Source organism: Gracilinanus agilis, chromosome 6, assembly GCF_016433145.1.
Source record: "Gracilinanus agilis isolate LMUSP501 chromosome 6, AgileGrace, whole genome shotgun sequence".
Classification (NCBI taxonomy): Eukaryota; Metazoa; Chordata; class Mammalia; order Didelphimorphia; family Didelphidae; genus Gracilinanus; species Gracilinanus agilis.
Window position 1 is genome coordinate 79,330,732 of NC_058135.1, and position 27,670 is coordinate 79,358,401.

General features: G+C 38.9%; 1 protein-coding gene across 1 annotated transcript in view; it reads right to left on the reverse strand.

Moving 5' to 3' along the window:
* Positions 1 to 27,670, reverse strand: part of WWC2 (WW and C2 domain containing 2) — a 241,937-nt gene that overhangs the window by 122,035 nt on the left and 92,232 nt on the right. Inside the window, exon 2 of the mRNA XM_044680083.1 lies at positions 13,987 to 14,096. Within this exon, the coding sequence (XP_044536018.1) occupies positions 13,987 to 14,096 (110 nt within the window). The remainder of the gene's footprint in view (positions 1 to 13,986; positions 14,097 to 27,670) is intronic.

Genomic DNA, 27,670 nt, shown 5'->3' on the forward strand with positions numbered 1-27,670 from the left:
CTAGGACAAAAATGTTAGAAATGAGATTTATGCAGATGGTGGGTTGGGAGATGTTACAAGAGGTATAAATCTTAGACTAGGCTATCCCTCTAGATTCAAGGTTCTTAACCCGCTGCTCTTTGAACCAACCAGGCTTCAGTTTGAACAATGACAAACACAAATGTATACCTTGCTACTATGTTAGTGACTATTTTTCACCAATACACTGTCAAGAGGGGTTAGACAGTAAGAGGCACGGAAGGTCTATCAATCTCTGCCAAGCTACCAGCAGAAGCAGCAAAAATATGTTCTCAGTTAGGTAAAAACTCTTTGGTAATATTTGACTAGAAATTATTTCTATAAAACCATACTTTAATTCCCACTCCTTCCCCCCCTTCCCGTACATGTACACACATACACACACACAGAGCATCTAAAAAGAAGTCATAGTAAGCAAAGTAACATTTTAAAATTCAAGGTTATAAAGTAAGGGTAAACAAATAATGCTGACAATGCCAGAAATCCACACCATAAATCATAGTCTACTAAAGCTCTCAATTCATATATGCGTATTTCTCTTTCCTACCTGTAAAAACTACATCTGCTAAAGAAACTGCAACCTAAAGTAGGGGCAGCTGGGCTAGCTCAGTGGATTGAGAGCCAGGCCTAGAGACGGGAGGTCCTGGTTCAAATCCGGGCTCAGACACTTCCCAGCTGGGTGACCCTGAGCGATTGCGTGACCCATTGCCTACTGGTTGTGGCCCTATGCTCCTAGAATGGAGTCCCAGGATAAAAAAAAAAAAAAAAAAAAAAAAAAAAAAAAAAACATTCTGAAAGAAGCTTTTCCCGGTCCTCCTTAAAATTGGTGTCTTCTCTGAGACTATCTAGCCCCTATTTATTCTGTAAATATCTTGTTTGTATGTAGCTGTTTACACATTGTCTCCCTACCTCCCACTCCCACTCCCACTGGATTGACGGTGTGCTTCTTGAGGGCAGGGTCTGTCTCTATTTTAATTTGGATCATCAGGGCTTACACAGTGCCAAACACACAGTAGGTGATGAACTGACTCTTCCTGGATATTCTATAGTATGACCCTTTTGTCATTAAGTTTTAAATAATATAAGCAGCAAATCATAATTTATAGAAAACTTTCGTTTTGCTTGGTGTTTCATTATTATCTGTTTGGGGCATTTAAAGAGCTAGTGGTCAGAAAGATTACTTGGGGTGGGGAATTATGTTCAACATACAAATTAAGTTATATTACTGCAGTCTGTACAACTCTAATAAAGAGTTCTAGTACTTTTTCTACTCATAATATCCAGTTGACCTGTCACATTCCATTCTTCCAAAGGTACAAAGGAGATGCAAGTCCCTAGGAAGGGAAAAAGGGAGGGAGGGAAGGAGGAAGAGAGGAAGGAAGAAAGGAAGAAAAGGAGGGAGGAGAGGAGGGAGAGAGGAAGGAAAGAAAGAAGGAAGGGAAGGAGGAAGAATTTATTAAATATCTTTTTGTACCAGGAACTCTGCTAAGTGCTTTACAAATAACATCTCACTCGATCCTCACAACAACCCTGGAAAGTAGGGGCTATTACTGTCTCCATTTTACAGTGAAGAAACTAAGGCAGGCAGAATTTAAATGACTTGCCCAGGGTCACACAATTTGTAAGTATCCAAGTCTAGATTTGAACTCAGGTCTTTGACTCTGAGCCCCATAATCTATTCATTGTGCTACCTGGCTTTCTTTAAACACTGGATGCTTCCACATTAACCAAATACAGGTTTTCAGTCTTACTGCAGACCTACCCCATAGGTCTGTCTCAAGAGCAGCAACCACACCAAATCAGTGTGAATTCAGGATGATCTATAATGGTCTCAGGGGTTGGAGGGTCAGGGTCGAAATCTTTAGTCCAGAAGAGCCTTGGGAAGCCAAACCAGTTTGGAGAATATGGCATGCCTCAAATGCTTCATCATAGAGTAGGCTAAACCAGACTCAACCTGGCTTCAAAGGGCACAGAGCAGAGATAGATCAAAACTGACCATGAAGCTGACTCTGAGCTGGAAAGCATGTCTTTCTTTCAAGTCTAGATTGCTATTCTGTGTATACGAGTGGCTGTTCTGAGTCCCAGTCACTGCATTATTGGGACAGACTTCTTCATCTGGCCAATCACATTATACATTCCCTCATATTAAAGAAAAGAGAATCTTCTTTAAAGCAGTAAGCATTCTACCACTATTACTTTTTCATTTAATTATATAACCAATGCCTATTAAAGGTAAAAAAAATTACCCAGATGTAAAATATGGTTGTTCAATATCCAAAAATGAAAGCTAAAGACAAGAGAAAGGGGGAAACTGCTTTGCATGGGAAGGAGCCTTTGCAGACAGCATCACTGTGGATGATGTAGGATGTGCGGACAGTTCTGAGCCTGAGCAGAGAGTACCTGTAGTTTCTAGACAATATAGTTTGGTTGTTGTTGTTCAGTTGTTTCAGGCATGTTTGACTCCTCACGATCCCATTTGGGTTTTTTTTTGGCAAAGATACTGGAGTGGTTTGCCATTTCCTTTCCCAGTTCACTTTACAAAAGAGGAAACTGAGGCAAAAAGTTAAATGACTTGCCCAGGGTCACATAGCTAGTAAGTGTCTGAGGCCAGATTTGAACTCAGAAAGATGAGTCTTCCTGATTCCAGGCCCAGTGCTCTATTCCCTAAACCATCCAACTGCCTATAGATGACACAGATACATAGCTTTAATTATGAATAATCGAAACTTAATCATCATAATACTTGATGTGTTAAAGTCCATTTCAACTCATATCTAAAATTACAGGAGACAAGTTCAGGCTAGGTTCCAATCATGTCCATGTCCCCGCAGTTAATCTCTGTAAGGATTTGGGGTAGATCAGCAGAAACATTCTGCTAGACTATTAAATGCCATATGCTACAAGAATCTCAGTAAGAAGCATTTTCATTTTATGAAATATTTTGTACAATTCCACCAGGAATTACAAAAAAGACCTCCCCAAGGTGCCTTTGAAGAAGGCTTCCTAAAACAATATTGTACTTCATCTCCACTGAACAGATAGATACATTTGCTGAAAGAATCTGTAAAGACTACTTATTAAAGGTAAATACTCAAAGAAAATATAATTATTACAAAAAGGCAGGATTTTTAAAATTAAGATTTGGTGGCCCAAGGAGATCATTCTATTAGAAGGCAAAATGCTTTCAATGTTATCTGTGCTATAGGAGTGGTGACATCGCATAATGTGCTAATGTCACATCTCAGAGGAATTCCCTATTCCAAGAATTTTTATGGATATTGATTTTAAATATAGGAGTGAATTAATACAGCTCACCACAGAAAACAACATTAGAATGGTGAAATACCATACCAGTTTAGAACTAATCTCAAGCTTTCCTTTTTTTCTCTCTATCTAGAATGGATGTCACCAATCTGAGGGGGAGGGGGGTAGAATGATCTAGTTTAGACTAATTTGACTCCTTATATCCCCAGTATATCCTTAATTCCTATGAATTATTCCTATGAAATCCTGCTCCTTGCTTCCACCTCAGCCACACTTATGGGTGGTGGAGGGACATCAAGAGAAGGTTCCACCATATACACAGAGACTGATAGACTGTGGCACAATCGCATGTAATGGACTTCTGTACTAGCAGTAATGCAATGATCCAGGACAATTCTGAGGGATTTATGAGAAAGAACACTATCCACATCCAGAGAAAGAACTGTGGGAGCAGAAACACAGAAGAAAAACAACTGCTTGATCACATGATTCATTGGAGATATGATTAGGGATGTAGACTCTAAACAATTACCCTAGTGCAAATATTAATAATATGGAGCTAGGTCTTGATCAATGACATATGTAAAACCCAGTGGAATTACTTGTTGGCTGCCGGGGGGGGGGGAGACATGAATCATGTAACCACGGAAAAATATTTCAAGTTAATTGATTAAATAACATTTTTCAATTAAAAAAAAGAGAGAAGGTTCTAGACACTGAGGTCCTTTCTCGAGCTGAACTGCTTGACGAGCATTCAGACTCTACTAAAAAGCACACAATTCCAGTGGTCTAACCAAGCTGTTCAAATGCCAAACATACATTTACCTAAAAAATTATTTTAAAGGGAACTTGCACAAGGCAAACACTGATACATCCAAAGGTCTATCTGAAGAAGTTTGGTATCGATTGTGAGTATGGAAGACACTGGCACAGGGCCAAGCATCATGGTGTGCCTGCATCAAAGAAGGCACTGAATTCTAGGAGCAAAGCAGAATCACAGTAGTTCAAAGGAAATGTAAATGGGTAAACCTAGAGGCATCTCCATGCCAAATGTCCAGCAGACTATTTGTGCCCAACATGTCATAGTGCCTTTCATGCTCATATTGGTCTGAATGACCACAGTCAAACACACTATGCCATGACCCCAACATTGTGATGTCATTGGTCCTACAAAGACAAAGAAAAAGGCAGCTAAATGGTGCAGTGGATAGAGTGCCAGGCAAGGAGTCAGGACAACCTGAGTTCAAATCTGGTCTCAGACACTTAACACTATTCACTTCAGTTCATCCTTTGCAAAATGAGCTGGAGAAGGAGATGGCAAACCATTCAAGTATCTTTTCCTAGAAGATCCCAAATGGAGTCATGAAGAGTTGGTCCCTAAACAAGGGCCTTTCGTTGCTTTTTATTGCCTAATTCCTTGCCCCCTGACCTAACACTAATCAAAACATGTCTGCCTCAGCCTTGGATTCCTCCCACCATCTTCCTCCTCCATTTTACTCTCCTGCTGCTGAGCAGTGTTAGAAGAAGTCACTGAACCATGCTAAATGAGCTCACTACAAATTTACATTATCTAATCTTAACTGGGTTAACACTGCTACACAGCAATACTCGTATTCCTCTCGTCTAGATTCTGCACCACACTTCCCCCAAAGAAGCTATTCCAAACCTTGTCATCTCTCTTCAAGTTTCCAACTATATTGTATATGCTCCCAAAAGATCTCATCTCATACTTTCTTTCCAGCACTTAGCCTGGCATTTAGTAGGTGCGTTATAATTTTATTGATTGTATCCTGAGAAAACAGGGGTCAAATCACCAGAGTTCTCTTCATCTTAAAACCCTAATCTCCCATCCTTCCTCCAGTCTCTAATGACGAAGTCACCCTTCTCAAGACCAATTCTTCAACATGTAACTGGGTTCTTATCTTTTCCTGTCTACTTTGACAGATTGCCTCCACTATCATGCCTGCCATCTCTCCTTCTAAACTTCAATCTCTAGCAATCTATTAGCCTCTTCCCTGTTGCCTAAAAGATGCTATTCCATCCTTTAAAATCCTTACTTAATTCTAGTATCCCCTCAGGACATCACCCCTCACTTCACTTTCCTTTTTTAAGCCCAATCCCTAGAAGAAAAAAAAGCATACTTATGGCCTCGACTTCCTCTCTCTCCCACTTCTCTAACTCTTGCAGCCTGTTTTCAGAACTCATCATTCACCAAAACTGCTCTCTCCAAAGTCACCAGTCATCTCCTAATTGCTTAATTTGATGGTCTTTTCCTAATCCTCATCCTTCTTGACCTCTCTGTCAAATTTAATCCTACCGGCCACCTTCTTTTTCTGACCATTCTTCTGCTCACTTCTTTTCCAGGCTTTCTGACCAGTTCTTTTTTCGGACTATTACCGGACCATTCCCTGATTGTGGGGATATCACAATGTTATGCCCTGGACCCTCCCTCTCAAAGGGTTACTTGTCAGTAATCTTGAGTTCAATGATCACCTTTAGACAGATGATTCTCACATCCAGGTTCTGCCCTTCATTCCATGTGTGTGAAGGGGAGGGGGGAGGACAGGGAGAGAGAGAGAGATCTAGTCAGTCACAGTTTCCCCTTCTATTAAATGAAGAGGAATGGGTTAGATGATTTCTAAGGTCCTTCCTACATGCTCTGAATTGTATCCTAAGTTATAATGGAAAAATATGTCTTTGATTTTCTTCTTAAAATAAGGAAGGAAATAAGTAAAATTGGTGTTTCAGCTAACCTCAAAGAAAGTTAACAACACCCAAGTGACATTCTATAAATACTATAACCACAGTCTTTGTGTTTTGAAAATTGTGCTGCAAAATTATCCTTGAGAACTGAGGCACCAGTATTCACACACTCCCTTTGTTTTCTATTACTTCTGAAACTTGACCCCACATGGGCTGTATGTATATATTGGAAAGATGCCAGCATTGTCTAATGTTCAATTTACAGCCTCTGAAAGGCCATGTTTAAATAATGTAGTAGAGAGGATCAATGCATATGTTGTATCAACTGAAAAACATTCGGTTATAATTTGGTCTTCATAATACAGCACTTTACAATCCTCGGAGCTTACCCAGACCCAGCTCTCATAAAACCTCAGATTTATTCCTACCCCACCTCAGCCTTTTTCCCTTAAGAAGTCAATTGTGGGGCAGTAGGGAACGGAATATTCCAAAAAGGAACTTGAAGCCAGTCTGAAATAAGAGTATTTCATCATGTCTTAAATTGAACATTGAAGCCCCAATTTTACATTTTGCCAGCTGCCCAATGCTCATGACCATAAAGAGAATCAGTATGGAAATAACTCAACTGGTTGCTTCTCTTTTCCAATGGAAGCAAAAAATAGAACCCAGGAGTCTCAAATTTCTCCTCTAAAATAGTGATCCTACAGTTAATGGGATTTCAAATGCCCTATCAGTCTTTTTTGATGAGATTTTAACAAAATTCTCCCCATCTCTCCTTCAAAAATAATCTGGGGGGGGGGGGAGGGGAAACAACCTGAGAGTTCGCAGAAATAAAGCAAAAGAGCAACCCATGGCATCCCTTGAGCTAGTTAAGGATGCCTTGGAGGAGGAGGGAAGAGTTACGCATACTAAGCTGGGAATCACTGCTCAAGAAAAAATGAAAATGTATCTGTCCTGGTAACAGCCATATAACAGGGTGCGATAGTGAGGTAGCTTACTGAATTTAAAATGCAAAAGGATCTTTTTTTAAGGGGATTTATAGAAGAACACATTCCATCACTGAGTCACTTAATTCATTAGACAGTTCTTAAGCAGTTAGTTAGTGTGTGTGTGCACACAGAATACAGTTCTATGTGCTGGGGAGATACAAAGTTTAGATAAGAGAGTCCTTGCCCTCAGAGAACATAGAGTCTAATTGCATCAAAGACACAAAGTTAACTACATAATACACAACATTTCAAAGATCTGCACTTTATCAGTGCGGGCATGAGCTCACTCCTTTGTTAGGGATAAGACCTCCTCTGGCTCCATCAGATCTGCCAGAGCTTGTATTCTACTAGCAAAGCTTCCAGTGCCATGACAAGGTACCCCAAAAGCACATTCCATGGAAGGATCCACATTTAACACAAAGTGATCACTTAAAGGATTATGAAACAACTTACTTCAAAAGAACTAAGGGAAGGAAGGAAGAGAGGATAGAATGAAAGGAGGGAAGGGAGAGAGAGAAGAGTTTAGTGGCAAAGCAGGTGGTAATAATGCCTTTTCTTTAATGTGATTTTCACTAATTAAATAATTTGTTTCTATTTTGAACCACTAGTATTGAGAACCAAGAAAGGCAATTCCCACCAAGCCTAAAGGATGTGAGGCATTTGGGTTAGCTTTCAAGAAGGGATGGGAGTTAGTCAAAGTGGGAAAGGGATAAGATCTGAAGCCTAAAGGACTTCACAAACAAAGGTACATGTAGCGAGGGCAGCTGAGTGGCTCAGTGGATTGAGAGCCAGGCCTAGAGACAGGAGCTCCTGGGTTCAAATCTGACCTCAGACACTTCCTAGCTGTGTGACCCTGGACAAGTCACTTAACCCCCCCCACTGCCTAGCCCTTACCACTCTTCTGCCTTGGAACAAATACACAGTATTGATTCTAAAAAGGAAAGTAAGGGGTTGGAGGGGAGGGGGATAAGTGTAGGGAATGTGTTTCCTGGCAGGGAATAGTACGATTTAGCTGGAATGCAACATGCATGGAAGGAAATAGTATTAAGGCAAGCTAAAAAAAGCAAGAGGATCATAGGCTATGGAGGGTTTTGAATGCTGGGCAAAGGACAATGGACTTTACTCCATGATCAATAAAAAGAGATAGTACAGAAAATATTTGAGCGGCTCTATGAAAGAGGTATTTTGAAGAGGAGAAAAGTGGGAAAAAAGTGGAAAGCTTTAAAGGCCCAAGATTCTTCTTCTCCACTTCCAATCCCTCAACCTTCATAAAAAGAAAACATACATACATTTTCATCTGGTAAAGAAAAAGAAAATACCTGTTGACATTTGTACAAACATACTGGGAGAGGGGGGGTATAAGACGTTTTACATCTATGATTTCATTTGGTCTTGTGAAGTGACCATGTGAAGTAGATGATCCAAGTGATGCATCTCTGATCCTAAGTCATTTAACCTTGTCTGATCCTTTGTTTCTCAGAGTGTATTTCAAACTCATCTCTCTAGATTCCAAGCACAGAGAGAGCTCTTTCTACCATCAAAAATAACATTATCACATGTTCTAGAGCAGGAAGGGACTTTAGAGTTTCTGATGGTGTTCAGAGGATTGAATTTAGACTCTAAGGACAAGGGTATAGTGAATACTGACTCTATTACCTACTATTTATGAGCCTTTGGATGAGTCATTTAATTTCTCTAGGTCTAATTTTCCTCATTTGTAAAATGAGAGGGGTGGACTAGACTTCTAAGGTTCCTTCTTCTTTTAAATCTATGTTCTCATCTGCTATCCTCACAGATAAAGAAACTGAGGCACATGAATTAAGCTAAAAAGGTTCCAACTTTGAACCTACCCTCAAAAAACTCAAAATAATTATTTCCTGGTCAATTTTTTTTAAATCATATATATATATATATATATTTAAACCCTTACCTTCTGCCTTAGAATCAATACTGTGTATTGGTTCTAAGACAGAAGAGTGGTAAGGGCTAGACAATGGGGGTTAAGGGACTTGCCCAGGGTCACCCAGCTGGGAAGTGTCTGAGGCCAAGTTTGAACCCAGAACCCCATCTCTAGACCTGGCTCTCAATGCACTGAGCTACCCAGATGTCCCCTCCAATAGTCAATTTCAAAGACTTTGAAAAGTACTTCACAACTGAATTCAAGTTCTTGTTTTCAAATAAAGTAAAATCCAACAAAACTGCCATAAATCATTAGTTTTAAACAACTATAATTTTCAAGGTCAAACTCTAAAGTATTGAATCAGATTAGACAGAAACAGTTTTAATAAACAAAACTCTTCAATCCCTCATCCTTCATAAAAAGAAGAGAGTAAACTGCTGAAATTGTATAATGCGCAGATACAGCATATGCACGTACCAGCTGTTAAAACAGGATAATACCATTTGCTCTCTTAAACTGCTTTACAAGAATGTCTTGAAGATTAATGAGATAATGAACCAGGTCCTTTTAAGTGAGTAAACTACTTGCTATATATAATTTGGACCCTTTATGGTATACTAGCTCCATCAAGGCACTAGGATATCATTAGCTCACTTAGGCAAAATGGCAGCTTTAAAAATCTTTCTGATTATTTTCAAAAATATTACAACTGAGGGGGCAGCTGGGTGGCTCAGTGGATTGAGAACCAGGCCTAGAGATGAGAGGTCCTGATTCTTCCTAGCTTTATCACCCTGGGCAAGTCACTTGACCCCCACTGCCTAGCCCTTACCACTCTTCTGTCTCCTCTGCCTTGGAACCAATACAGCATTGATTCTAAGATGAAAGGTAAGGGTATACATATATATATATATATATATATATATACTGCAAATGAGATGTTTTCTAATTAGCTTATATAGAAGTGAATCTTAATACCTGGAAAATAATAGTCTAGGGATTGAATTGTGAATTGAAGAGAATTTACTATACTTGAACCTGCATCTAGCATATGAAACCCAATACACAAGGTTCTGAGGAGACAAAGATGAAAAGTAATACCCTAAAAGAACTAACAGTCCAGCAGAGGATAGAAGGCACCTGTTTGTATAAGTTAAGGCATATGGAGGGCATAGGGAAGTTAAACAGCTAAGAAAGGGGAAAGAAACAACGGAATGAGCAGATAGGTCACAGAAAGGAGTAACGCTGAACATGAGACTTTAGGTAATGCATTGATTTCAATAGGAAAATGGTAGAAGACATGGCCATGTCAAGAACAGGTATTTCAAGAGGAGACCAAGAGAGGAGATGAACTGAGTGTGGCTGGAAGACAGTGTGTGTGAGAAAAAGCAGTGTGAATTCTCTGGGAAGGCAGGTTGGCATCATATAGTAGATGGTTGTCCTAGAAAGACAGACTACAGCGATGGAGAATCATGGAAGGTTTGAAAATAGCGCACTGGTGAGATGAGATCCAGATGCTACAAACATAATTTTGAAGTGGAAGCATAGGACCAATCATATGACTAAGAGCTCAAGAAAATCTTAGAATTTGATTTAAAAGAAATGGAAAATATGATCCCAAGGGATACTTGCCCAAGTTCACACTGACAGTAAGTGGCAGAGATGGAATTCAAACCCAGGCTTCCTCTGCCTCTAAGACTAACATTCTTTCTTGTAGGGTCACTGGACAGGGTCACTGAGGGAAGTCATATAGAGAAAAGAGGACATAGGGTCTTGGAAATTACCCAGACTTAGGAGGTAAGAGAACCACTAAGAAGAGAGAGTGAAGGAGATAGAGTGGGAGCAATCAGAGCAAAGAGGAGAACAAGGAAGTGAAGAAGAAAGAATAAATAAGGAAGAAAGAGTATAAAATTGAAGTATCTGATCAGAAGTACCAATTGGTCAGAGCTCCAGAAGGACAAAGATGGTGAGGGCTGAGGGAGAGAAGAAGAAAGGCTATAAGAATCAGGACTTTTACTATCATTAAAACAATAATTTTAGAAAGTATTTTAACACATAGAGGGAGGCAGCTGCATCTGTATGTTACTGTCCTGCTTCAAGTGACTTCTCACAGTTGTCATCATTATTAGAGAAGCCCCCAAAGTATGCTCTCACTGGGTTTTCAAAGCCCTTCCCAGCAATGCAAAATGTTGGACAGCTCTTAACCCAACTGGAAAGTGTTTGAGGTCAAGGGAGAAAAACACTTGGTGCTTTCCATCTGAGGACCAGCCTAGCTAAATTAAGGACGGGCTTATCAGCAAAAGTCTAGATATCAGAATGAACTGCTCTGGCCATAAGCAACTCACAAAATATAGTCTGCGAAGGCATTGAGGGGTTTCAAGTTGCCTTGATAGAGCCATCACAGGATTTGGAGATGAAAGCGATGGTAGAGAACATATAGTCCAATTCCCTCATTTTGTAGATGAGGACCATAAATCCAAGAAAAGATAAATGACTTAAATGAGATGACATGGGGAGTAATTATCAAAGCTAGGATTCCAATAAGAGTTCACTGTATCTCAGGAAACAATGCATGGGAGAAATCAACAATCTTATCAAATTATGTAGTAGAGAACACACTTTTTTAAAAACCAGTTACAATCTCTTCCACCATAAGAGTTTAGGGTGCCTCCTTTAGTGCCAATCAGGAGCTAAAACCCTAGAAATAAAAACAAACAAGAACAAAGCTAAGACAACTGAATCTAAAACTCACCAGTGTTTGGATTCTCCAAAGAATAATGATTGGCTTTAAACTGATAAATTGCAAAAATCTTTCAGGTAGAGACAGAAGTTCTAAGGGTGGCCAAAATTTCTTGTGAGCAGATTAAAGAGGAAATGGAAAAATTTGTGAAAATTGTTATTTTGGGGGGCATCTAGGTTTCTCAGTGGATTGAGAGCCAGCCCTAGAGATGAGAGGTCCTAGGTTCAAATATGGCCTTAGACACTTCCAAGCTGTGTAATCCTGGGCAAGTCATTTAACCTTCACTGCCTAGCCCTTAACACTCTTCCACCTTGAAATCAATACACAATATTAATTCTAAAATGGAAGGTATGGGTTCTTTAAAAAAAAGAAAGAAAAATATTATTTATAAAAAGCCATCGACATAAAAGCTGGCTTCCAAAAATACCCTTGGGTTTCACCTATATGATGGGTACCTATCTATGTGCCTACTTTGAAGACAACTCAATCATTCAAATTATCTTCCTCCTAGCTCCACCCTATGACTGAGATATTGTGGGAAAACTGGAAAAGTGATAGTACTCCAGTTCTTAGTAATTCACAATGCTGTATGCCTCCCTGACAACTTAGGAAATTTCATCATGTAATACTTTTTACTAACTCATCTTTTCTGACTTCCTGTCTGCCACTGACTTGATGTGGACATTTCATTATTCATTTCTGATTGCTTCCTTAGCAGAGCATCTTCCCTTAGTGGAAATTACTGGAAGAGTGGTCTTCATCCTAACCTCTATTTAACTTTTACAAGAGACTCACACTAGATTACTCCAAGATATATGAAGCCTTCTTTCATAACCAGGCCTGTCTAACATATGGCCTCCATCCACTACACCTTTTCAGATGAGTTAAGCATGAGTTCATCAGTTTTGGACCCCATCTCAATATTAGAAAATGAATATTTGTGTTAATAAAGATAATAACCTGATATCTTTAGAAATATACCTTACTAAGAGATATTTTTGTGAGTAATAACTGGTAAGTATATTCAGATGTATTTTATAGATTTAGCTTTTTTGGTTTTCCAAAAAAAAAAAAAAAAGGATAAATAAATGGCATCAAGTCTTTCTTTGGTCTGTCAAAAACTCTTCTCAACCATCAACATCAAAGGAGGCTACAGAAATCAACAAATAACTAATCTATCACTTGTTCTAATGTGCTGATAATTTAAAGACATTACACAGTATTTTCATTATGTAATGATTGACAATATAAGGATTTGCCTTTAAAGAAGGAAATATATTCATTTTGTTCCTAAAACACTTGCATTAATAAAATCCTTCCAAGAGATATGAGAAGTTTTGTTGTTGTTCAGTTGCGTTCTACTCTTCATGACCCCGCAAACCATGGTATGCCACCACTGTCCATGAGGTTTTCTTGGCAAAGATACTAGAATGTTTTGCCATTTTTTTTCTCCAGGGATTAAGGCAAACAGAGGTTAAGTGACTTGCCCAGGGTGCCACATAATTAGTAAGTATCTGTGGCCACATTTGAATTCAGGTTTTTCTGACTCCAGTCCCACTGATCCACCTAGCAGCCTCCTAAGAGGTTTAGCTGCTACAGAAGCTATAGGAAAGGTAGCAAAAGGAGACAGATATCCTTCCCACCTCCCAAGGGAAACTAAGAGCAATTGTGAATAGTCAGAGGATAAAATATGAGATCTATTAATTTGTATTTATAACAATAACTGTCTAACTCTATCTGCCAAGGTGGCCCTAAGGCAGCTTTGTCTCCTTTACTTTACTGTAAAGCACTTTGAAAAGATTCAGGATGCTCTGAGTTATGAGACAGTCAGGATCAATCTTCCAGAGCAGGTAAAGGTCTCTTATTCCCATTCCCCATAATCTTGAGAGACCAAATATGGCCAGAACAAACCATGTCCCCAAGTAAGGGAGAATTCACCAGAAAACAGTGAATCGACTTTCTCCCTGACTTCAACCTTGTTTTTTGTTTCGTTTTGAATAACCCTTAACTTCTGTCTTAAAATCAGTACTGTATATTGGTTCCAAGGCAGAAGAGTGGTAAGAGCTGGGTGATGGGGGTTAAAGATTTGCCCAGGGTCACAGAAAGGAAGTGTCTGAGACCAGATTTGAACCCAGATCCTCCCATTTCAATCCACTGAGTCACTTAGATCTCCCCACCCACTGACTTCTTATTCTCAAGTTAGACATGTTTTATTGTTGTTTTTCTGCCATTAGAAAACTTATCTCCCATTTTAAGAAATCCGAAGCATGGAGAAAATGTACTTTGTAGACAATTAAATTGCCACAACACAGCCAGGTATCCCTTGAACAGCAGGTATTTGATGATGTAGGTGTCTAAAAAAATTAGAAACTTACTGTTGATGTGGTCAATGTAGTAGACACCAATCTGGGGGTCAAATGCTGCTTCCCATCCCCACGGCAGCTCATCTCCAACACAATCCGCAAATGAGAGGGGCTTGGTTAACCTAAAATAAACCAACACAATGAGGCCGGTGAGAATTAAAGATTCCTTCTATAAATGGAAAGGAATGGAATAAGCATTTATTAAGCACCCACTATGTGCCAGGCTGCCTCTGCTATATCCCTATACTCAACTATCTAGTCCCTTCAAAACAACTAAGAGGATCTATCAATAAATTGAGATTTAAATTCAAGTTAACAAAAATCAGCAAACATCTCTTAGATGCTTATTATGAGGTAGACAACTGTGTTGGTCACATGGGATACAAAGATGAAAAATGCTGGGGGGGAAAAGTTGGAGTGAAATATGCAATAACTATATAGCTAAATATTAAAAATAAAAAGATTATGATAGAGGAAAGGAATGTGAAGGAATGATCCAGACACAGAACATTAGGGAAATGCAAGAATGAGAGAATGCTTTTGAGCCTGTGGCATCAGGGAAGAATTCATGGAGGAGGCAATGCCTGAGATGGTCCTTGAAATGAGAGAGAGACAGAGAGTTCAGAAAGCATTAGAGAGCAAAGATGAGGAAGAAATGTATTATAGGTATGAAGGACAGCCTGGAAAAGTATAGGATCAGGAGATCCTAGCACAGGATATGGGACTGGTTTGACTTAGCCAGAATAAGAAAAGAAGGAGAATGATGGAAAACAAGGCTGGAGACTTAAAGAAAGCCTCAAATGCTGGGCTAAAATGTTTGTCTTTATTATAAGGGCAATGGGGAGTTACTGAAGAATCTGAACCACCAATGACACGGTCAGATCTGGAGCAGATCTGGAGCTTAATATTATTTTGGCAGCTGAGTGAAAGATAGAGGAGAGAAAAGAGATTAAAGGGACATTAGTCAGAAGGCTCTTCCCTACCACAGTCCAAGGGAGAGGGATTGAGTTTGAAATAAGAAATAGAGAAGAGTGGAAGGCCCTGAGAGGAGATGTGGATATAGAATCAACAGGACTTTGCAATTAACTGAATGTGGCAAGGGAAGCAAAAGGAAGTCACTGAAGATTCCCACATTTCAAACCTTGGAGACTAGAAGGATGATGATGTCATCAACAGAAATAGGGAAAATTTGGATAGGGGAAAAGTTTTATTTTGTACAACTGAATCTGAAGTGATGGCCACTCAAGATGGCAAAAAACTGGCTAAAGATGATAGGTCTTTGGTTCAAATCTGGCCTTAGATACTTCCTAGCTGTATGACCTCGGGCAAGTCACTTAACCCCAATTGACTTGCCTTTAGTGCAATTCTGCCTTGGAATTGATACTTGGTATGAATTCTAAAATAGAACTTAAAGAGGTTTCTTTTGGTTGGTTTTTTTATGACATAGAATTAAGTTTTACATAATAAAAATAATAATAGCTATTATTACCATTTATATAGTGCCTGAAGGTTTTCAAAGCTCTTTGCAAATTACCTTATTTTATCTTTTATCCAGGGAAGTAAGTGCTATTTATTGTCCCTGTTTAGACAGAGGTGTTCAGCCCAGAGTCACTGAGGTAAGGCCAATATTTGAATTCACAGCAGAAGAGGCACATTATGTACTGTGTTGGAATGAAAAGAGAAAGATGTGGGCTCTTTCCAGTACCGACTTTGTTCTGCTGTCCCTAATGAGCTATGTGGCCTTGAGCAAGGTGCTTAATTTCTCTAGGCTTATTTACTTATCTGGAAAATGAGTGGCTTGGACTAGATAATAACTAAATACCTTCACAGTCTTAAACGGTTCTGACGATGATTCTACTTAGAAGTAACTCAGGATAAAGCTGCAGAAATTGCATAAATACAAAAATACTTTAATGATCATTCGGTTTAATCGAGGCTATGGAAACAGAAAAGCAAATTGTTATTTCCCACAATGAGCCTGATTCTTCTCTCAACTTTGATTCACAGCATTTCAAAAACTATTTTTACTGCACTGAAGAAATGATGACAAGGAAAGTGAGTAGAACTAAGAGAACATTACATACAGCTACAGAATTAATATTTAAAGAATAACTGGTGAATATCTACCCCCAGGAAAAGAACTGATAAACAGAAACATGAAAGCCATAGTTTTTTGTCAGTGATGCTTTCTATGGTATGGAGAGGGGAGAGAGCTATCTGGGGATTTTGATGTACAAATCAACAAATAAATTAACAAAAACATTGCTTAACTATTTTTATTCATCAATGTAGCCCATCTGTATGACAGTAATAAAATGAACTGGATTCTAATTCAAAATAAAGTTGATTGAATGTGAATGGTTCTCCTAAAGAAGGTGGTGGTTAAGCTGAACTCTGAATGCAGAGGTGGGGATTCTGGGAGGAAAGTGAAGGAAGTATTGCACACCAAGTATAGGGAACAGTCTGTTCAAAGCTGTGGAGATGAGATAAGAATCAGAGGTGAGGAACAGCAAAAACAGTTAATAAGAATCTCTGGAAAAGAATTCAATTACTCATCACATGAGAGAATTCCTTTTGTCCTATAATCCTGACTACTGACACTTCCCTGATGATCATTTTTATCTAATTGCTTACAAATAAATGGGAAATTCTTAATCAGAAAAGTCAAATTTATCATAAGGAATTTAATCACAAGTGTATCTACTTAAAAAAAGTATGTCAAGTTCATCTGCTAGATAGAATAAAAATCAGTCTAATAGTAATTTTTTAAAAAATTGTAATTAGTCTATAATAAAAATCAGTTAAATTGTCTAATTTGAAGCATTACTTTCTCTGTTTCCCTTCAAAATTATTTCCCGAGATTTAAATATCTATATTAGGGAATTCATCCCATCTGCAACTCTTAATGAGATGACTACAAGAAGTCTAAGTATATTTCATGTGTAGATGATCTTACATAATTTGTTTTACCAACAGACTGTCCACCCACCAACAGGGTGGTCACATTCTCTCTTTATGAAGTTATCCACATTTCAGCTTCTCGTAAAATCACCAGAGAGACTCTGCAGCTCTCAAAACTTTTCATCAACATAATTCAGATGAATAATATGGAAATAGGTGTCAAGTGATAACATTTGTACAACCCAATAGAATTGCTTGTCGGCTCTGGTTCGGGGGAGGGAAAGAAAATGAATCATGTAAACATGGAAAAATATTTAAACATAAAAAATAAATTAAAAAATAATTCAGCCTGTTGACAACTTCACAAGGGAGTTGACTTTCTCCTTCATTCCCTGTCCTGTTTGCCAAATGTTTCTCCCTTTTCACTTAGCTCCATGAGAGCGATCACAGATGGCTTGTCCTCTACCCTTATTGCCAAGTTCTTATGAGACCACAGGCCATGTTTCTTCTGATTTAATACCCCCTCCACTATCATCCCAATCCTCTTTTTTGTTTTTATTTTAAACCCTTACCTTCTGTCTTGGAATCAATACTGGGTATTGGTTCCAAGGCAGAAAAACAGTAAAACGGGTTAGGTGACTTGCCCAGGGTCACCCAGCTAGGAAGTGTCTGTGGCCAGATTTGAACCCCGGTTTCTAGGCATGGCTCTCAATCCACTAAGCTATCAAACTGCTCTCCATCCCAATCCTCTAAACCAGTGATTCCCAAAGTAGGCGCTACCGCCCCCTGGTGGGTGCTACAGCAATGGGGGAAGGGGTGATGGCCACAGGTGCATTTATCTTTCCTATTAATTGCTATTAAAATTTTTAAAAATTAATTTCCAGGGGGCTAAGTAATATTTTTTTCTGGAAAGGGGGAGGTAGGCCAAAAAAGTTTGGGAACCACTGCTCTAAACTATGAATGAAAATGCTAATGAATGACAACCATCTCACAGGAGAATGGAAACAGAAGTCATTTCTAATATTGCATGTACAATAGCAATTCACTCTTGGTTTACCTACAGAAAATAGAATAAAGCACAATATTTTTTTTACTGTGGTCTGAAGTAGTTCTATAAACTAGGATCAGTGGATGAAGGAAAAGAGACAACAGCTCTTCTTAGTCCTAACTTTACATAAGGGGCTGATTCCTGGAATTTTAGGCAATGGTAATATTTCAGTAAATTGAAAAAAATAAAGTAAAATCCAGATGATATCACCTATAACTGCCTTGAAGAAGGCATTTTGGTACCGGTAGAAGTACCCCAAATTGTGGAGATTTAAATACCAATTACAAGTAAGAAACTACCTTGGCTTGAATTAATTTGGTTTGAGAACAGTAATATCCTTTCAGAGTGGTCTTCCTAAAGTAGCAGTCTTGCTGTTTCCTCCTTTTATTCAATAAATTCTAATGGCTCCCTATTACTACCAGGATCAAATATAAAAAGCCTCTGTTTGGCATTTTTTAAAAAGTCCTTCATACCTCCAATTCCTTCCTACCTCTCTAGTCTTTTTTTCTCTTTAAAACCCATACTCTCCATCTCAGAATCAATACTAAGTATTGGTTCCCAGGGTGAAGAGTAGTATAAAGAAAGGCTGGCAACTGGGGCTAAGTGATTTGCCCAGGGTTGTTCAGCTAGGAACTTATCTGAGGCTAGATTTGAAACCAGAACCTCCTGTCTCTTGGCATGGCTCTCTATCCACTGAGCCACCCAGCTACCCTCCTTTCTAGTCTTCTTAAACCTTATTAGCCCTCCATTTACTCTACGATTCTGTGATAATGGTCTCCTTACTGCCTCTCTCATGAAATATTCCATCTCCCGAATCAGGTCATTTTTCAGTGACTGTCTCCCAGATTTGAGATCTCTCTTCACCTTTGTTGTGCCCACTTTCATCAGACCACAGAGCACTTCCCAGTCTCCTCTAAAATTGTCCATTTCGTTGTTTCTTATGACACAATCTCATTCCATTATATTCCTATGCCACAATTTGTTTAGCCATTCCACAATTAGACAGGCACTCCCAACTTTCCCATTTGGAGCTACTAGGAAAAGAATGTTGTAGATATATTGGTAGAGATGGGTCCTTTTTCTTTCTTTCATCTCTTTGTGGGCACAGGCTTTTGTAGGCATTATTACTAGTCAAAAGGCATGCAGTTTAGTAACGTTTGGAGCAGAGATCCAAACTGCTTGCCAGTATGGCTGAACCAAACCCTGGCTAAAGTCCAAGCATATCTGTTTTGTTTCTTAAAGAATGGAAAGTCCTAGGTATGGTTTAGATAGCAGGGAAGAAGCCAATGGATAAAGAATCCATTTAGGGAAGAGAAAATAATTGGTTGACCTTTCTATACAAAGAAAAGTCAAGATTGACTTCTAAGTTTCCTACTTGCTCTAAATCTATGAATAAAGAGTTTAGGTCTCTTCCAGTCAGGGCTAATAAGATGGGTAAATCTATTTGGGGTTTAACAAGAAATAATTGATGTTTTAAAAACTATGTTTAAAGACCCCCCCCAACTTTTAAAGGGTTATTTCTAGGCCTTTCTTAATCAGAACAGATCCTGAAGAGGGGAGAACTTTTTATACATTTAAAGCCTCTTATTTCCACAGAAGTTACACAAAACTGGAAAAACGAGTCATAAAAATGTTTGAAAGAACTTTATTCTTGCTATACGTATAGCAGTGAAAATGAGGAACATATCTCAATCCCTAATATACCAAAGAAAAGTTAGATTTGTATGTAAACCTATAAATGAATATCATCCTCCCTCATGTGATATAGAGAATGTGCCCAGTGAAATTCAGGAAACTTAAGACCAACACATTCATTTTATAGGATATAAAAAATCCACAACTACAAAAAGGTCTTGTACTAGTTCCTCTCCAGCTCTCGCTATTATAATCTTGTGAAGTCCAGAAAGATTAAACCCAAAGTCATAGCTAACTCTTTCCCTTAATCAAGCAATTAATTATTATTATTTACTAGTTGATTTAATTTGATTTGTAGAGGCACCAAGAGATGCAATGGGTAGAGTTCTCCTGGAGCTGTCCAAGTTGAAATCTGGCCTTACACTCTTACTGTGTGTCCCTGGGCAAGTCACTCAACCCCAATTATCTAGTCCAGGTGCTCTTCTATCTTAGAACTGATACTAAGATAGAAGGTAACAGTTTTAAAAAGGAAGTAAAGTAAAATGGTGATAACATGAGTATCAAATGAGATGCTATTTGTAAAATGCTTTGTAAACTTCAAAGCACTACATAAATGCATTATTAGGATTATTATTTCATACATATTTGAAATTACATGCCATTCCAAGATAACTCATTGAGGCAGATCTCCACATAAAAACTACCTTCCTTCTCAATTGACCTTTCTAGACTCATCTCTGACTGCCTCATGCAGCAATAGGTGAAGGAGTATATAGAGCACAAGGCTTGGATTCAAGGAAGATTCATCTTCCTGAATTCAAATCTGGCCTCAGACACTTCCTCACGGTGTGACCCTGTGCAGGTCACTTAACCCCCATTGCCTAGTCCTTACCACTCTTCTGCATGGGAACCAATTGCTTCTAGCCATGTTGATTCTAAGATAAAAGTAAGGGTTTAGAAAAAGAAAATGATGAAAAATATTTGAGAATCATTTTTCATAAAGTTCAATTTCCAGATGTAACAAAATTATAAAAACATTTTTGTACCAGAACTTGCAGCCATAGCATCTACAAAGACAATTCACAAAGCCAGATTTCTGTGATTTTGTTCTACTTCTTATGTTATTTTATGTTTAGGAACAATAATAATAGGCATTGTATTTCTTGCCTTCTAAATGAATGGGGGAGGGGAAATGGAGGAAGAGAATTTGGAACTGCAAATAAAAATAAAATGCATTTAAAAAGAGGAATAATAATATTCATATAGGGCTTACTATGTGCCAAACACTGTGCTAGGTGCTTTACAAATATTATCTCACTGGATCCTTAAAAAACCTCCTGCCGCCCCCACCCCCCATCCAAGTTTTGAGATTATAAAGACAGAATGATATTCTCAAGGATTTCCCAAAAGAAAACTGATGAGATACTACATCTGTAGGACTGAGATACAACACAAGAAGTGTTTCCGAGCTTGGCTCTATCTGGTAATCATCTCCCCCAAACAGTTGGAAAACATACTAAATAAGGCTTACAAAGGCACGAGCAAAGATCTTTGATTAGCTTCTAATGTTACTTCGTCTTGCTTCACACAAGGGAACTCAGAAAATGTTCACTTTTTTTGAGTTCTTAATTACTACAATGGTTGGACGACATACAAAAATCTGGAGTTCCAGAAGTATGTGTTTGTTGTCCAATCCCTCTGGTGGAGAAAAATCCAGGGAAAAGCCTTTTATGAACAGAGAACAGGTCTTCCCACCAAGCTCCTGAGGCTGCACTTACTCTGCGTACACAACATTCTTCCTTTGAACTTGATTAGAAGGAAAAGAGAAAAAAATGAAATGAGGCAACTTGCTCAAGCACTTGCCAGAGTTTATAGATGAAATCTGATATCTGTGCAGCATAACCTCTACTTTCTGGCATCGGATTATTATGTTCCACCGATCTATCAACAAATATTTATTGCTGTATCAGTGATCCCACCTATATTACTAAGAGACAAGATGGGGGGAAAACCAAAAATAATTGTGGCTCAATTTTTTTCAATATGGGAAGATAATTTCCCTCATAGTAAAGGAGGCGTTGCTGCAAATTGGGAAGATTATTGATTCTGGAATCAAAAAGACATTCAATTGAGGGAAGATAGGTCGCTTGGTAGATTGAGAGCAAGACCTAGAAATGGGAGGTCCTGGGTTCAAATGTGACCTCAGGTATGTCCCTGGGGAAGTCACTTAACCCCCATTGCCTAGCCCTTACCACTCTTCTGCCTTAGAACCAATTCTTAGAATTGATTCTAAGATAGAAGGTAAAGATTTAAAAAAGAAAATAATAATGATAACATATTAGAGTTCCTACATTATATCTATATTATATCTTCTTCTATTTATCTTTTCAAATGCATGCAATGGATCTGGCCATTATCTAATAGTTGCAAATGCAGTGGATTAACATTGTGCCCGAAATTACAAAGACTAGTTCAAATGCAGCCTCAGGCACTTAATAGCTGTATGATCTCAGGCAAGTCACTTAATTACTCTTTGCCTCAGTTTCCTCAACTGTAAAAGGGAGATAATAATAGTAATTATCTTGTAGGGCTGTTGTATGGACCAATAATATTTGTAAAAAGCGCTTAGCATAGGACCTGGCACATAGTAGGAGCTATATAAATGATTATTCCTTTGCCTTCCCTTTCCATTTTATTTTTTTAAACCCTTAACTTCTGTGTATTGTCTCATAAGTGGAAGAGTGGTAAGGGTGGGCAATGGGGGTCAAGTGACTTGCCCAGGGTCACACCGCTGGGACGTGTCTGCGGTCACATTTGAACCTAGGACCTCCCGTCTCTAGGCCTGACTCTCAATCCATTGAGCTACCCAGCTGCCCCCCTNTGCCTCAGTTTCCTCAACTGTAAAAGGGAGATAATAATAGTAATTATCTTGTAGGGCTGTTGTATGGACCAATAATATTTGTAAAAAGCGCTTAGCATAGGACCTGGCACATAGTAGGAGCTATATAAATGATTATTCCTTTGCCTTCCCTTTCCATTTCATTTTTTTAAACCCTTAACTTCTGTGTATTGTCTCATAAGTGGAAGAGTGGTAAGGGTGGGCAATGGGGGTCAAGTGACTTGCCCAGAGTCACACAGCTGGGAAGTGGCTGAGGCCGGGTTTGAACCTAGGACCTCCCGTCTCTAGGCCTGACTCTCAATCCACTGAGCTACCCAGCTGCCCCCCTTTCCATTTTAAAAACTGAAATTAAGTGGGTATTAGAAGCCTCAGTCAGAGCACCGGATTCAAAACCCCAGAAAGCCAGGAGAGTTTCAAAGTTAAACTATATCTGAATTTTAAATAAGGGCACTTCCCCAGTTATAAAGACACCTGTCTAGCAAAACATATACATATGCATAAGCAGTGGCACTTGGCCTCCTCCTTCTCCCATCCATCCCAAGGCCACAGCAACCCAGTTCCCAATGCTGAAGGTAGCACATGGCGGCCATCTGCTCTTTCTGCCACCTCCATTCTTCCCCTCAGGGGATCACATGTACTCTGTGCTCCCCCAACCCTTTCCTCTGTCTTCCACAGCACCCAAATCAGTTGATTCAACCACCAAATAGCCTTTCTCATATCTTTTCATAAGTTTCTTTCTTTCTCTTCATTCTTTTTTACTTTGTTCCTTCCCCTTTCTTCCATATCTTACCCAGCTACATCAGAAAATTTTGTACTGCTCGCTGCACCATTTTTAAGTCAAAATATTATCCTAATTATGACAGATAAGGGTAAAACAGTACTAGTCCATTGGTGGAAATATGCATTGCCAGATAAGGAGCCAAGTTTGAAGGAGGAAAAGGTGAATATTCTTGAGGGGAAGGAAATGTGTTAAAAATCTGATTTCACATTTTGGAAATGGCCTTAAATGTATGATGAAATGGAGCCTGTTGGCAGAGTGGTCAAAGATGGAAAGGCTCCATCTACAATAACATACTCATAGAAGTATCTGTTATGGAGGGGCAGGTAGGTGGCTCAGTGGATTGAGAGCCAGGTCTAAAGTCAGGACATCCTAGGACGAAATCTGGTCTCAGATACTCACTGTGTGATCCTGGGCAAGTCACTTAACCCCCCACTGCCTAGACCGCTCTTCAGCCTTGAAACCAATGTACAATATTTACTCTGAGACAGAAGATAAAGATGTTTGGGGGTTTTTTAAGTATCTGTTATGGCAAGCCAAACCAACAAAAAACTGGACACAAAGCAGGTACTTTTTCAATTGGAATGGCTAAACAAATTGTGGTATATGGATGTAATCAACTGCTGCTGAGCCATAAGAGAAAACAAGCATAGGGAATTTGGAGAAACATGAAAGCCTGATCTAAATAGATGCATGGGCTTGGCTGACAAGCTCAGTCCTTTTGCAGCCTGTTAAGGCTTAAGAAGGTTTTAGAAGGTTTTGAGGTTCAAGAAGACATCGGCACCATAATCTTGTGGGATCTCTTCAGATGAAAAAGCCTGTTCAGAATGGCTGCAAAGGCGATCGATCACTACCTCAGGTCCTTCTCTAGTGAAGCTTGCTTTTCTTCAAACACCAGCGTTCAAGATAAGAAGGCAAGAACTACTCTGGTTTCCTTAGTTAAAAGCATTCTAAGTCAAGCCTGCTAGCATTTTTAAGTGGCTATTTATGATACAGGCACTGTGCTGGGCATCCTACTATCAGTGCTTTCTGTTTTGTCTTATGTACTTAAAAGTGCTGTTGTTTAGTTGTTTCAGTTGTATCTGACTCTTCGTGACCCTTTTGGGTGTTTTCTCAACACAGAAACTGGAGTGGTTGCCATTTCCTTCTCCAGGTCATTTTATAGATGAGGAAACTGAGGCAAATAGGGTTAGATGACTTGTTCAGGGTCACATAGCTAGTGAACACTGATCTTTCTGACTCCAAGTCCAGTGCTCTAACCACTGTGCCACCTAGCTGTCCTTTAAGGTGAATTTGAGATCTAAAACTATAATCTTATGACTGTTCCTTGCCGTTGGCATTCCCTTTGAAATATGTTCTTAGTTGTATAATACTTTGTTTATGATTAATAAAGGATTTATTCATGGTTATGTTTGAGTTTTTAAAAAATTTCTAGAAGTACTATGGACTTGAATCAAATGTGAAATTCTCTCTCAATTATCTTATGCCTAGGAAAAGGATGGTCATTCCAGCCTCTAAGGAAACATTGGCCTGCTGGTAGTTAATGGAATTACAGGCAGAGTCCATACCTGTAAAGTGGCAGAAAATCTCCTGTGTGGTATCCCTTAACCAACTAACTGAATGTCTAAGGGATGGGGTGTTTTGGTTTATTTAATAGTGGCTGGAGGCAGCTGGGTAGCTCAGTGGAGTGAGAGTCAGGCCTAGAGACGGGAGGTTCTGGGTTCAAACCCGGCCTCAGACACTTCCCAACTGTTTGATCCTGGGTAAGTCACTTGACCCCCATTGCCTACCCTTAGCACTCTTCCACCTAGGAGCCAATACACAGAAGTTAAGGGTTTTAAAAAAAAATAGTGGCTGACTGGTGGTTAAGGAGGGAGCCCTTTTGTTTCATTCCCCCATTGAAAATGTACTTAAAACGTAACAGATCATCTCCCAGCCTAAGCAAAGTACACGAATGAGATACAATATGGCTTTGATGAAAGGATCTACAGGACCTCAGCAGAGGCATCCTCATCACCTATTAATACAGACATGGTAAAAAGTAAATTATGTAGGGAACTAGGCTAAATTCAGTTCAGTTCAAACAAATCTGTTCTGACCATCAGCCACAGTCATTTAACAGAAATTGGAGTATAAAAGAGATACTCTTATAAATGTGATTTCTTTCTTTCTCCTAAAAACCATGCATAAAGTTCCAACTAATTGAAGTCTCTAACTTGAAAGGTCCTGATCAAACAGAGAATTATACTTTAATTACTATCTACCACCATCCATCCATTCCCTCAGTGAGTTGCCCAAGATTTCTTTGCATCAGGCCTTTCTAACATGGCATCTTAGACCTGGACCCAGAAAAGCCTTTGGCAGTCCTCTAGACTAGACAAGGTGAGTCAGAAATAATCAAACTCAATAACCCAGTGATAGATGAACCTGAACTGTCAAGATACCCCTGGGGGTGGGGAAAGTGCTATTTGACAAGAACTATTGGGAAAGCTGGCAATTGGTCTGGCAAAAATTAGGTTTAGACTGGAAGCTTATGTGCCATAACAAACTCAAAAAGGACCAGAGACCTGTATATTAAAAACCTTACCATTAAAAACAAACGGTAGAAAGATTGTTACAGAAAAGCAAAAACATAAATGAATTGTTGATGGAACTCTGAATTGGCCCAATTATTCTAGAGAGCATTTTGGAAAAACAGTATGTTAAGAAAGTTAACTAAAATGACCATGATGCTTTGATGCAGAGATCCCATTCCTAAGTACATATACCCCAAGGAAGCCAGTGGGAAAAAGAAAGACCAAAATACTTATGGTAACACTTCTAGAATAAGCAGAGAAGAGAGGGTAGAAATTGAAGGGACAAAGTAGTTACTGAACAATGAGGAAATGACTAACTTCCAGTGCATGAATGTAATGGAATATTACTGTGCCACAAGAAATAATAAATAAAATGAAATAAATAAAGTGAATCAAGCTCAAGAAATTACAGGAACTGATGATACCAACTGAAGTAAGCAGAACCAGGAAAACAATACAAGGAATAATCACATAAATAGAAAGAAAAATAAAACAAACAAAACTGATTGGTGTGAAAAGCTTTCAGATTTGACCCCTAAGTAAAAGATAAGAGAAAATACCTTCCCAAGCTTCAGTGCAGATTACAGATGTGGAATATGGCTCTCAGGGAAGGGGAGGGGAGATACAGTAGAACATGTAAGGAATCTAAAAATAAAAATGATCAATAAAAACATCTTTTTAAGTCACCTGGTCCAATCCCCTCATTTTACAGATGAAATACATCTCATTTTCATGACGACTAACTTTTCGAGAGGGACCTAAAGTGAGTAACAGACCCTAAAATTTTTGTGAGAAGTTACCACTTAGTATTTTTTTTTAATCTTAAGAACACCTGGATGGGTTTGGGACAGCAGGTAATGACAAGAAATTCCCTGGCCAGAAGAGAGCAGAGGATATCAAAGGAGACCAGAGGAGGCAGTCACCCTCCCATGCTGTCTTGTTCCATCCTCTTTTATCCTCTTTCCTCTTCTTCCTTTCCCCTCACATCTTCTGTCCCTCTTCTCCTCCCCTCTTCCTCTCTTCCTGTCTCTCCTCACAAACTTCAGACAGGGAGTCCTAAACAGCAGCACCTCATTTGAAAATCTACTAGATGAGACTCCCAGATCTTCTGGCTATAGACACAGAAAAAAATGAAGGGAAAAAATGTACATTTTTGAAACTGTCATGAATTCCAATGGTGCCTGAGTTGCTTGAGGTTTCTTGACAAAAAAAAGAATTATTCCAAAGCAATTTGGTTCGCTATGATCAAATTCATTCACTACAATCAGGTTTTTAAAAGAGCTGTTATTCTGAAGAACACGAGCACCTTCAGAGCTCAAATTCATCCTCTTCACAAAAGATAATTTTGGAGTTTCATTCACTTGAAAGGGGATTTAAGCTGTATTAGCCATGACACATCACTAAGAAATCTATACTACTGGAAGAAAACTAGCACTTACCTGCCTATTGTTTGCTGTGAATTATAAACAGATACAACTATGTTTTACCAATGAATTTGGCCAGAAAACTAAAACTCTTAGGGGTATGTATGCAATCAGAAAGATCACAGGTGAACTACTTTAAAAGCCAGAAAATTATCATTAAGAAGGCTCCCAAAATGTTCTTTCATACCCTGTGGGTTAAGATTGCTCCCACCTTATATATTAGAAAATTTTCAAAGGTAATCTTAAAGAGAGCTAGTAAGAAAGAAGTCACTACTGAAAAATTAATAAGGATTCATTGAAATCTACACAGAAATTCAAAAGTGTGTTTAAATATATATATAGGGAAGGAAGGAAGGAAGGAAGGAAGGAAGGAAGGAAGGAAGGAAGGAAGGAAGGAAGGAAGGAAGGAAGGAAGGAAGGAAGGAAGGAAGGAAG